General features: G+C 32.1%; 1 protein-coding gene across 1 annotated transcript; it reads right to left on the minus strand.

Annotated features, from left to right (window-relative positions):
- Positions 1 to 504: 504 nt before the first annotated feature.
- LOC134723566 (perlucin-like protein) lies at positions 505 to 4534 on the minus strand. Its single transcript, XM_063587144.1, has 6 exons — positions 4487 to 4534; positions 3779 to 3839; positions 3183 to 3298; positions 2581 to 2668; positions 2044 to 2279; positions 505 to 588 (listed from the first exon to the last, which is right to left on the minus strand). The coding sequence occupies exons 2-5, from the start codon at positions 3831 to 3833 to the stop codon at positions 2044 to 2046; spliced, it is 495 nt and encodes a 164-aa protein (XP_063443214.1). The 5' UTR covers positions 3834 to 3839; positions 4487 to 4534; the 3' UTR covers positions 505 to 588.
- Between the last annotated feature and the right edge of the window lie 8807 nt (positions 4535 to 13341).

Here is a 13341-nt window from a genome sequence, read left to right on the forward strand (position 1 = left end):
GTTAACATGGACAAAAGGATGAAAATTTGTCTGGTTTACCTCCGGTGGTGGTTATTTCCTTATTTACAATGAGATGAGTGAAATTTTTACTGTAGTTCTAGACAGGATAGAATTTTATTCATGTCAAGTTTTCAATTTTTGAAACAAAGATAGAATTTGAACAATGTTTTGCAAAATACAATTTTAACAAAGACTGAGAGGAAAAACAATTGAGGTAAAATTATATAGATATAATACCACTATTGTTTCCCCCATTCCAAATAAGAGTAGGAGAGATATGTGTTAATATTTTAAATCTTGCTAATACTTGAATAACGATCTGTACAAGTACAATGCCTGTCACTATTAAAATATGTATGATGGAGCATACTAAAAACAGATTCCTTTCAGAACTCGGAAACCGAACAAAATAATGACCAAATGTATTCTTCTGAACCTAATCACACACCACCTCAACTTTGTGATGATTTACATAGAGCATATACATTCATAAATATAATTAAATTAAAGTATGAATTAAACTTTATTTCATTTAATTACGACAAGCTGCACGTTGGTACTGTCCTTGAGAGGAAGGTACTTCATACACTGCAATATAATGAAAAATGGTAACATAACTTCCAGTAAACTACACAAACGAAGAAAAATCAAACGAGAAAAAATTAGTAAATTATTTTTCGTTTTGATACTAGTAATTGAATTGGTAGTTTTGTTATAATTTGTGTATGTTGCACCAATTTTCTCATATATAGTCCAGTTGTCTTTATATGGATTGTTGTTTTTGTACTTCCATGTGGTTTTTTTTGTTCAACCGTCTGCATTTCATTTCATAACTCTATAGGTACTTGACTACATTTAAGATTTATAGCCCGTTGATCACATACCTGCATTATTAAAAAAAAAGTATCGAATGGCAGGGGTATTCATTTTTATCAAATGCACGTTAAATCAAGGGCTATATATTTGACTTGTGCATAACTCATCCAAAACCACTCACTTGAGATTTTCCCTCTGAATTTGACATTTATAGGAAACTAGACCTGCTTTCATTGCAGATTTTTTGTTTCTTGTGATTCATAAACATAGCATATCTTTGCTGTTTAAAAACAGCAATCTATTAGATGTTCTATTAACAGTTTTTGGAGGTGGCAAAAGTTTGTAAGTATGGACTAAAGGGTGAAAAGTGGCCTGGTTTACCTCGAGCTCCAGTGATGGTTATTTCCTTATTTGCAGTGAGTTATGTGCAATTTTTACTTTTTTCATATCACACGTTTTCTAATCTTGAAACAAAGACAAATGTGAAAAATGTTTTGTTAAATGCTAGTTTAAAAAAGACCAAGAGGAAAGCTAAGGATACACATTCATATTAAATAAATATAGAATTCAAATATGAATCAGTTTTTAATAAATGTTTTTTTTTATGACAAACTGCATGTTGTTACTGTCCTTGAGAGCATGGAAGGTAATTCGAACACAACAATATAATGCAAATTGGGTACATTAGTTCACGTTATAATAAAGATAAAGATTAATCAAACGAAAAAACGACAGGAAAAAATATCAAAGCTATATATGGTATCCATTCTAAACTCCTGCAAATGCGACACTCTACACGAATTGCCATTTTATAACCAAATACGCATTGAAAAAAAGTAGAACAAAAATACAGAAAACTCGGGAGGAAAATATCAAACGGCAAATTGCAAAAGCTAATGATAAAATCAAAAGCTTAAACACATCAAACGAATGGATAATAACTGCCAGATTCCTGGCTTGATACATAGATTTACTTTTATATAAACATCTGGTTCTATAGCTAGCATAACCTCTCACTTAATTTTGACAGTTATAAAATCTGGAGTTATATATGTTTGTATAGACATTTGCCATACAAGTAGTCTCAATGTAAAAATACGCCGTTTGTTAAATGCTTTTTGAATATGTTTTTTATAATAAGATATTACACTGAAAATAAAAAGAAATAGATGAGACGAGTATCCGCCAAATATCAAAGGACAAAATCTTGTAAACAACCATAATTACCTAAGAGCTCTCGCAAATATACCCAAGTTCATCGACGCACGGCTGATCATTCCATGTATAGTTTCTCAATTGCCGAAAATTAGCACAATCCTCTCCGCCTCTGACATGTTGGTATTCATTAGGTTCACCCGATCTCCAACTGTTAAAATATACTTTAGACAAATCATTCACCCATCTCCAACTGCCCTCCTCCTTCAAATCATTTGCACCCATCCAGTAGTCCTGTTGAATCACTTCTATAAAAAAGTTAGTTATTAGATAAATGATGAAAAAAACCAGTCATAAAATTAATAAATCTATTGTAAAATTTTATGCATATTCAGGACGAAAAGAAGTTAACAAACAAAGTCTAAAGTCGAGCGGATATTCGAATGGAACTTCTCCAGTATTTTGCTTTTTTTAAACGGTTGTTTTACGTTTAATGTAAATATTGTTTGATATTTTTTTTCATTTTTTGACGAAGCATTATTTGTTTGTTTTTGATATATTAGTTTAAATTTCTATTTAGTATCGTTTTCCTCTCTCTTATATACTTACTTTTACTTTTGATCATAGTCACAATCCATGAATTTTCGGCAGAATCAGTGACTTGTGTAAGGTAGCCTCCAAGATTTCGACACTCGACCTTCAAATAAAAAAAAAAGAGTCTTGGTGCGAATTTTAAGAGTGTAATCGTCGGTTTATTTTTATTTTAACGTAACATTTATATTTCCATTGATCGGAAATTATAAATTGCAATGTTGCATAAGAACAAGTTTGAAAATCAAAATGCAGACATATTTAATGGGATTTAATCTTAACAAGTTAAGAAGTTAATATAAAAATAGGAAGATGTAGTATGATTGCCAGTGAGACAACTCTCAACCAGAAATCAAAGCGATATAGAAATTAAATTAACAACTGCTCCTTGAGAACAGATATAAAAAATCGTCTTCCGTTACATTTATCATATTGAAAATATTAAAAAAATGATAACCGATGAAATAAATATATAACAATTATCAAAAGCTGAAAAAAAAATGAACGAAAACCATTTTTGGTCACCGTACGACCTTTAAAGATTTTGTATTTTTCAAATCATGCAGTTCTAAGTCATTTTATTTTATTGTGTTTAAATGAAAATCTAAATTGACACGTACCTCCGCATTGTGCCAGGATTTTTGGTCAGTAGAAAAGAAATAACAGCTATTCTTGTATTCTTTCCACCCTGGTCTGCATGCTGGTCTACATCCTGGTACACATCTCGGAGCTTTTTCTAATAAAGTGAAATTAACTATCAATCTTGTCTTTGCAAGTCAATCCTTCAAATTTGGTTGTTTTTCATTAAATTATGCTATTCATTTTAGGTTCTTTTTAGTTGTATATATTCTAATGTTTTTATTTATTTATACATCATAAGCTTTAATTTGTTTTTAGCGTTCCTGATGAATTCAAATCAAGAAAAGTTATTCGGACCAACGAAATGATTGAATGGTGCTTAACACCAATTTCAGCACTTTTGTGATATTTCGTGGCGATCTGTTTTTAACGGTGGAGGAAGCAGATACACCCAGTCAATTACGATTTACGTCGAGGGTACTTGCCCGCACGTAATATATAAAGTGTTAATATAAAAATATTTAAGCATAAAGTCTACAACAATAGACAGAATTTGGAGAAAGGTGTTAATAAACAACCATGACAAATGTATGATCTTTTAGCTGTATATACATAAATAAATGAACCGATGCCTTACCTTCCGATTTCACAACCAATACACAGCAAAATATGACAAGTAAAATGAAAATCATCTTCACCTAAATGACAAGTATTAGAATTAATGATCCATTGCTTAGAAAAGGAAAAGTGAAAACATTAAATGCTAACTTTACTTATAAACACACAAAGACATAAACGATCAAATTAAATAAGCGCGTAGCTATTTCTGAGCTAACACTGCGCCCTTGTAAACATGTAGACATGATTGAAAGGATATTTTGCAATGTTAAATTCGAAAAAAGTTAATATGAACAGATAATAAGACATCGTGTTTCAAAAGATGGGATAAAAGGCTTATTAATTCTTTTTTTGAAAGATGCAGAGGCAAAATATTCAAAACAAAATATGAAAACAGTACTAGCAGGATCTGAAAGTTTTGTTGAAACCAAGACAATTTAGTAGATATAGGAAGATGTGGGATGAGTGCCAATGAGACAACTCTCCATCCAAATAAAAATTTATAAAGTAAAATATTATAGGTCATCGTACGGCCGTCAACATGGAGCCTAGGCTCACACCGAACAACCAGATAAAAGGGCCCCAATATTACTAGTTTAAAACCTCTCAAACGGTAAAACCAACGGTCTAATCTATATAAAAATTAAAAAAATAAAAAACCCAACAAAATGTTACTTCAAAAGTTTGAGACGTGTAAGCATGAAACAAATTTATAAAAGTAACGAACCTTTTTGAATATGTTAATCGTATCCTCTGGTGGTTGCACAAGTATCAACCAAAGTTGTTGTTATCTGCAATTTAAGGTTATGTATATTGATTTAATTGAAATATAAGAATTATGACATTTTCAATAATGTTTACCTGCAATTTTTAGCCATTTTATACACCATATCATGTTACGGGAGTCATTAACGATTCAAGGTGGTGTTTTTTTAAAATTAGATAACAATTATAATATTAATAAGTTTTTCCATTGCTAGCAATTCCGGATGACAAATTGACCGCAATTGCCACTATAACGGCATCAACTTTGAAACTTGTTAATAGAGAATGAACATAAAGTATACATCACAAACTCATTTGGAAAGGAAAACATCACCAGCAGCGACATCGAATCAATGGTTGTAATACAAACACTTTATCATAGATACAAGGCTTAAAAATTTGTACGGCTGACAAGCTTACTGAAAGGGTTCTAAACACTATAACTGTTCATTTGTACGTTTTTTTTTTTATTTACGCAATATTAAATCGTCATCTTGCAAAACAAGTGCGGCATGTAAAAATGTGGCCAAAGAAAACAAAAAACACCTCACCTCACCTATCCTCTTCATGCCGATCGGAAAAGTCAGAACAAAATCAAAACGTCTTTCTACGGAGACCAAAAAATATATCTAATAAAAAAGATCTTATGCGGAATATGTCATAATCTAATATGTTTATTTCATACCAGAAACTTTTCTTTGTAGGTATTTAACTGATCTCCTGTTATCATGGGACATTAGTGTTGCAATACCAATAGAAAACTATAGCAAAAAATCATTTGAAAAGGGGGTCTAATTAAAATTGGTGAGGGGATCCTTTTAAAGAAATTGCATTATTGTCCAGAAACCCACTACACTAATAGGCAAGTGACATTCCTTTAAAAAAGACGCTTAGTCAACGACTTTAACGCACCAATAAAGCATACGGCTTAAAAATATCTCCATCGAAAGCACCACCCCGTATAACCCCGATACAAATGAATCCGGACGTTGACGCGTTCGAAGCGATAATCAGGACAACATTTGGGATGACAACAATTTCGAATGCCTCTCTGGAACTTATTTGAGCATATATAAATATGTCAATGTGCATGTTAGTTTATTTATACAATTATACAGTTGTTGTAAGTTTTAGATAGAGTATAAAACGTTTGATAAAACTGCTAGATGCAAAACGCACAGACATGGTGCAATTTCATACGATTTATGACATAAACAATGCTGAATATCTTTTTGTGCATACACCTTTGCGTATTAATACCTTAAGCAATACTAAATAACTATACATTGAATTACTACGTGTCTTCAAATGTGCCCTAGAACTAAGAATAAATGCAATATCAAACAAAATAAATTTTCTCTTACTGTATTGTTCGTTCCACCAAATGTGTCGCGTTCTTTGTGCGTTTTGAAAAAATCACTGTACAGTTCGTTGACAAAAACCGTCACAAATCACTTTCTTTCCGAGGTTTTTGACATGGCGTCGACGACCCATTTTCTGTATTGTATTGTAAATGTGTATCTGTAAACTTAGTCAAAGTAGTTGAACTTGAAATATCTGTCATACAAAGCCAAAATTGAAATATTTAACCAGCGTGCATCTGCTTGGAATGTTTCTATTGACAATTGATACTTTCAATGTTATTCCAGATGAAATGAACAGTTGATTAATATAGTCAAGAGGAAATAAAGTTTAAAAAAGTATAGTACAGTCATTAAAACTTTAATGACTTCCTTTTCACAATTTGAGGCTCTTCCAAATGCCGATGTTAGTCCAAATTCGCCTAGACGAAAGCAGACATACATGTAGGCGCCGTTGAACTTAATTTGCCGAATGCCATATATGGCATCCAAACTGCTTTAGTTTTTTTTTTATTAGTTTTTATACATATAAAGCTATGACCCCTCATCTTTGTAGATGTGATGTGATGGCCAGTGGGACAACTTTCCACCAAAGTTTAAATGAAGTGGGTGTATAAAGCAACTATTATAGTCCAATGCACAATATTTAACAATGAGTAAAACCTAATACTATACAGTCGGCTAAAAAAGGCCCCGATATAAAACAAATATGAAAAATTAAAACGATAAAACTAACGGTTATTTATTTATAACTTATGAATTATGTATTAAAGACGAATAAAAATGACAGATCTATATAACCAATGTACTACAGGATCCTGACGTTGGACCAACCAAAAAAAGTGCGGCGGGATTAAACATGTTTGCCCCCAACCCTTTCCTTAATCTAGAACACTGGTGTAACAGCATAACATGATAAAACAAGTTCAGTTGTAATTGGCTTAACTCAAAATGTCGGTACAATGCACAAAAATCATGTACATAATTGTAGTAACTGATAGTTATTTCAAAGCGAATTACAACTAAGAGGTAAATCATGTATCTAAATTGTTAATCAGTATATATATTCTACGCTTTTAGGTAAAGACGTAATAAAACGCACGAACTTGTGCAATGCCAAATATGAACAGTATCGAGAGGATGTACGGCATTATGAGTTCTCATAAGCGTGCATATATTGTAATAATGTTAAGTGATGTTTTGATTTAACAGGTACAGGAAAACTTTCTATATTGTGGCCATTTCTTTTTTATTTATGAAATAATTTGGTGAAGGGTGACTGGGAAATATACTTTTAGAAATGATCACTTTGGTCTTTTTCTGACCGGCAGTAAAAAGTGACCGAAGTTGGCCACCCGTTTAGTTGTGTGGGATGTAAAAGTACACAGTCACGTCCAGTCCGAATGGGAATATAAAATCCAATGTCTCGTGTTAAGAGAGTACCACGCTAACTACACTGTACGAACCCCTGCTCAATCTCTAAGAGAAGTCCATAAATAGCCTGTTGAAAGGCAACATTTGTGTCCTTATTCAATATACATCATTTTATTCAGTGGCAATTCAAACGTCCCTGACGTAATTCCGGTGGGCCTCCTTCTAGTACTTACATGTAGTATTTGTTGCTACTTTGTGCTTATCCTGACCATACATGACATATTTTTAAGTGAACGTTATGCAACCAACAATCAGCCATTACGTACGAGTGAAATAAATAAATCAAAGGGTCCATAAATTGTTCAGTACTAACATTAAAAGAAGAAACACAACAACTGTCTAAGGTAAGGTTGATGATTGATGCTTTGCTCAACTCATAATTTACCGATAACACCAAGGGTAACTGGGGAATATAAATATGGTCCCTGCGATCTTCTGCGAAATAAATAAAAATTTGAATGAAATGATTATGAGTTGATATAGACTTTAAGGTGCTTATAATAACCAGAATGACCTGACCAATCATTTAGATTCTGAGATTCAGGCCTAAAGACTTAACCTATAATCTATTGATTGTTTTTGATTGCTTTCTATATCAAAAAGAAGATGTGGTATTGAAACAGCTCTTCGCAAGAGACCAAACCAATATGCGAAACAAAAATGAACAACTATAGGTCACCGTACGGCCTTAAACAATGAACAAAGCCCACACCGCTATAAAACACACCGGAATGACAAATGTAGTACAATTCATACGAGAAAACTAACTGCCCAATTTATGCACAAAATAGTGAACAAAAAATATATATAACTACTGAATTTCACGCTCCTGGCTTTGAACAGAAACATACATAATATGACGGGATTTAACATGTTAGCGGGTACCCAACCCACCACCTAACCGTTCATTGACTGTCGTATCGTAAACACTTTCAAAAATGCTATCAAATTAGAAATCGGACGTGTGTATCTGTATGCTTAACCATAGTTGCACCTGTCGAGTTATTGTATTTTCCTACCAATTCACACTTTCGTATACATGAGGATTTTTTTACATATAAAATTTTCCTCCAAGAGTTTTTCGACACTACAACGGACATTATGGGTTGCTGTCTGCATGCAATGGTGGTAAATTATTATTTTCAAACATGCATATTGATTATAATCATATTAAATCATAATTTAATACATGCGAAAATCATTGACACACGCAATATTGTGTCAACGAAGCGTACAGTATAAAAAGGTGTAATGACAATGAAGCGTACACACCATGAAAATAAAGACACTTCAAAATGTGTATTTTATTTTGTTTCTAGATACAACATAAACAAACGATCTTTATAAGTTTGTTAATTTATACTATGAAGTTTTCAAAAATGTATGTTTTAAAAACTATAAGGTACGAGAAACATTAAGTTTTGAATGTTTAAAAATACCAAGCACGTTTTATCATTGATGTCGTCGTGCGTTTTTTGATATTTGTATATAAAAATGTCACATTTTTGAAAAACCTTTTAGTAACTGATGAGTATTATGGCAAAGAATATATTGGAGCAAAATATCCGAAGAATAGATATTGGATTGTCTTTAAAAGTATGAATTCCTTACTGTCTGAACTGAGTGTTACACGGTGTGTTCGATTCGAACGCGTCAACGTCCGGTTTCATCTGTATCGGGGTTATACAGGGTGAGCATACGGCTATATAATAAATCCATCGAAAGGTTATTATCTGTACTTTTTTACTCGGTCGTAAAAATTCGTACTGTTCAATTATTGTTTAAGCTATGGCAAAGTTCAAGAATGAGCATTATTTCCCAAATTCCAATGAACTAAACAAAATGCCTTTTGCCTATATATCTATTAAAGTATTTAAAAGTTGGAATTGAGCGTTTTACATTGTTCGCATCTGTATTTAGGCATTCGAAAAGTTAAATAAATCTTAAAATTTTATACATGTGTTATAGGTTGCTTCTGTTATTGTTCAGAGAGTGTATTCAATAAAAGCTGTATAACAAAGATTAAGGTAATTTGATTTTTTAGTTATCATTCAGTCATCATGAATTATTTGAACACTCATCATCAATTGTATCAATTGTAGTTTTGGATGTGTTAATATGTTTAAAACTAAATCAATTATTTGTAACTAGTCCAGTCAAACTAAGATTTAATCTCAAACTAATTGCAACAGAAAATGTTTTTAGTTCTAATCTACAGCATTATGCCCTTTAAAAACACAGAAAAAAGTCCCATAAAATCTAACATCAGGAAAACTCAAAATCAGCATTTTTAATTCCCTATGGAAATTAACATTGGAAGGGGAGATAACTCTTGCCAAAATGATTTTTTTGTTGTTGTTTTACTTGAAATTTATGTAAAATATGATACTTTGATGGGGTTATAAGTTCGTATCTGGATAAATTATATAATCTCCAGATCTTAAAATCTACAAAACCGAAGTGTTATGGGTAGTTGTATTTTTTTCGTGCATTTTTCTTAAAGAAATTGCAAATTTGAAGCTTTTTGACCATTTTGAAAAAAATAATGTGAAAAATTGTTTATATCTGTATTTTATATTTTTTCAACAACTTACTTATATAAAGAAACTTTAAACCTAAAAAAGAAGAATACATGCTCAATTTGAGATTCTTTACCTTGACATGTTGAAAAATTCAATAAATGGTCAACTAATTACTAAATCTAGGTTATAGCTTGATAAAAGATATGAAAGCAGCTTTAGAGTTGTTAATTATACTCTAAAGACTGCTAAAAAAGCAAGAATCAATACATTTTGATGAATAGAAGTGGTAAAGTAATTTAGTTTTTAATTTTGTATCAATTTTTATTGATATTTCTGCCTTTTTCGCAAGTGTTATCTCCCTTTTCAATGCAAATTTCCATAGGGAATTTTATATTGTGATTTTTAAATCTTCCTCAAGATTAGTCCCCGAGGGTATCAACAGCCCAGTAGCCAGTACTTCGGTACTGGCATGAAAATACGGATTTTTTTGTGTTATAAAAATTTGCTGTTACAAAATATAAGAAATTATTATAAATTAAGGAATGTATCTCCCTCATGCAAAGCTCTGATTCCTTTCACGGATTTGGCTTAACTTTTTGGACCTTGGATTATAGCTCTTCATCTTTTATATAAGCTTTGGATTTCAAATATTTTGGCCACGAGCATCACTGAAAAGACATGTATTGTCGAAATGCGCATCTGGTGCAAGAAAATTGGTATCGATAATTTTATTAGATTTTATGGGACTTTTTCTGTGTATATTTGGAGTATAATGCTAAAGATTAAAACTTAAAAATCTTCTCGTGCAATTTCTTTCGGGTTAGGGTCAATTTTTACTAGATTGACTGGACTATACGACGGAAAAGCAAATCGAAAGTCCGTGTCCCTAACCAACGTGAGCTGTCATGGTAGAAGACATGTTAGTGTATGTGCCATTTTCACATTTCTTGAGCGATATGAGAGAAAAATATTTCTTCTCACTAGTGAAATCTATCTGTTTTCTGCAAATTCTTCGTAAAAATTTAATTATGACGTTAAATTTTCTGGTTTTCTTCCGACTTTCCTTAATCTCATGAAACAGAGGCAACCATCTCTGATGACGTCACATATAAAGATCACAACTTTCTGCAAATTTTTGAACAGTTGAAAAGGAAGAATAAAAATCGCAAATCAGGCTATAACATCACAACAGCTATAAAAAAACGACTCAATCACTGCAGCAAGTTCATAACGATATGTCACCACTCTCAACGGTTAAATTTTGATTATTATAAAGCTCGGGAAGCGTCGCGTTTTTTAAAAATACTAAAAGTTAACTGTCTCGGGTTGAGATTTGTCGTAATACACTTGCTGCAGTGATGAATTATATCTTCTTTAGCTATGATGTTATATCTGGAATTGTATAACGATTCTGTTCAACAGATAAATATAGATTCTTACATTGATACCAGTGGATTATCGGATTTATCCAATCGAGATAGTTAAATTATCAATTTTAAAGTCCGAGCCGCCTATAAAATTTATAATTTAACTATCGAGATTGGATAAATCCGATAATCCACGAGTAACTATGTAAGAATCTGTTTCTCTAATGAATAAAAAGACATTTTTGTTTTTTGTTAACCGAAAATCCCCTTCGAGTGCCTTTCACATTGCACGAAGTTGTCAATTTCATTAACACCTGTTATCATATTTTGATTCATACAGTTAGCAAAAAAGGTCATGACCCTTAAAATCATCCAATCATCTTTTGAGATCACCAGTAACCACACGTTGGTTAAATTTTTTTATACAATGGGTTCGAAAAGGGATAAATTTCCATAGAATTAGAGAAAAAAAAATATCAAATCATAACCAACCCCCACATTAGGAATACACCTGTTTTTGTGTTCTTAAAAAGGTTATGTCTATTTTTCTTTGTGCTATCATATTGGTGTTTTTTTTTTTATCAAAGTAGTTAGATGAATTTCTCTCTGAAAAACATATGTCGGTTCCATAATGATTGCTGTTATCTCAACGTGCAATGACAAATATTCCATGCATGACGGGAACAGATCAGCAAAAGTAAAATTCGTAAGTTTTGCAAAGTGGATAGATCGAGACAAAGGGAATAAAATTTGGAATGCACCTCTAGAAAGGGAAAGTGTGATAATAAGGACACCTTTTTTATATCGAAAGTGAAAGTAGTCACGTGACCCGAGTAGCCTCTGTCGGTCGTGCATGACATTTTCAACTCAAAAGTTCAGCGTGTTAAAGGCATTTTGAATGTGAAACGAAGTATCAATGAAATCGTTTAAATGTATATTTTCAACAACATAAAATGCTATCCATAGATTGAACTATTTGTAAATATAATTGTAAATCTAATAACGAACCGGCTGCTAACTTCACATACATAAAAATGTGCTTTTTTTTAACGAAAACCCCACCATAACATTTCATTTATATGATGTTCTTCAGAAGAGTTGTTTCAAATATTCTGCTTCATTTCGACCGAACTTGGCTGTGTATTTTTATACATCTCGGTCTTACTACTGAATTAGAAATGTAAAGATGTTCTTACTTATACATGTTATATTATACACCAGTAACTCATAGATGTTTCTATGATATCGAATTGAAATGAATCGGTATGTACTGCAGTAAATACATTACTTCACAGTTGTATTAAATGATCACCACAGAAAGGTTGGAAGATTGGTTTCGAATCCAATAGATATTGGGAAGATGTGTTGTGAGTGCCAATGAGACAACTCTCCATCCAAGCAACAATTCAAAAAAGCAAACCATTATAGGTCAATGCATGGTCTTCAACAAGCCTGTTTGATGTAGATATGGTAAAATATAAATTGAAGCTCCAGCATGAATTATTTAACGATTGAACGCGGAGAACAGAATCAATAGATTTTTTTTCTACCAAAGTATGTCGATTTGCAATAAATGATTATTAAAATAACTCCCAAAACACAAATGATATTTCTTTTTAGAACACACCTCTTAAAATACTTTTTGAATTAAATTTTGCAGTCATTTTTTAAATAAGATTTATAACACCAGGACATGCTGCAGCCAACAAACCGAAAAGACGGACAAGTGCCTTTGTCATGCTTCTCGTGTTTTATATGGATAATAGGCCTCCCGTTGGGTTTTCCTGCTTGAGTTGTTTTACACTATTCGTTTAAGAGCCCTTTATAGATTGCTATTCGGTGTAAATTTGAGCTCCCTGTTGAGTCCGAACTTTAACCTATAACTACATTGTGTCTTGGATAGAGAGTTGTCGCATTGGCACCCATACTACATCTTCATATTTCTACCTAATATGGTATATTTACCAATGATTACATACATGGAAAGACGGGACACATAAGGAGTATAGAAAAGTTGCGAATAGATTCATTACAGGCATCAACACTGAATGGTAAAACAAGAAAGAAATTAAAAGAAATTAAGAAAAATAAAATGAAAAGGTCCTGTGCCAATTCAGGAAAATGGCTATTGTT

This window comes from Mytilus trossulus, chromosome 6 (genome assembly GCF_036588685.1).
Source record: "Mytilus trossulus isolate FHL-02 chromosome 6, PNRI_Mtr1.1.1.hap1, whole genome shotgun sequence".
NCBI lineage: Eukaryota > Metazoa > Mollusca > Bivalvia > Mytilida > Mytilidae > Mytilus > Mytilus trossulus.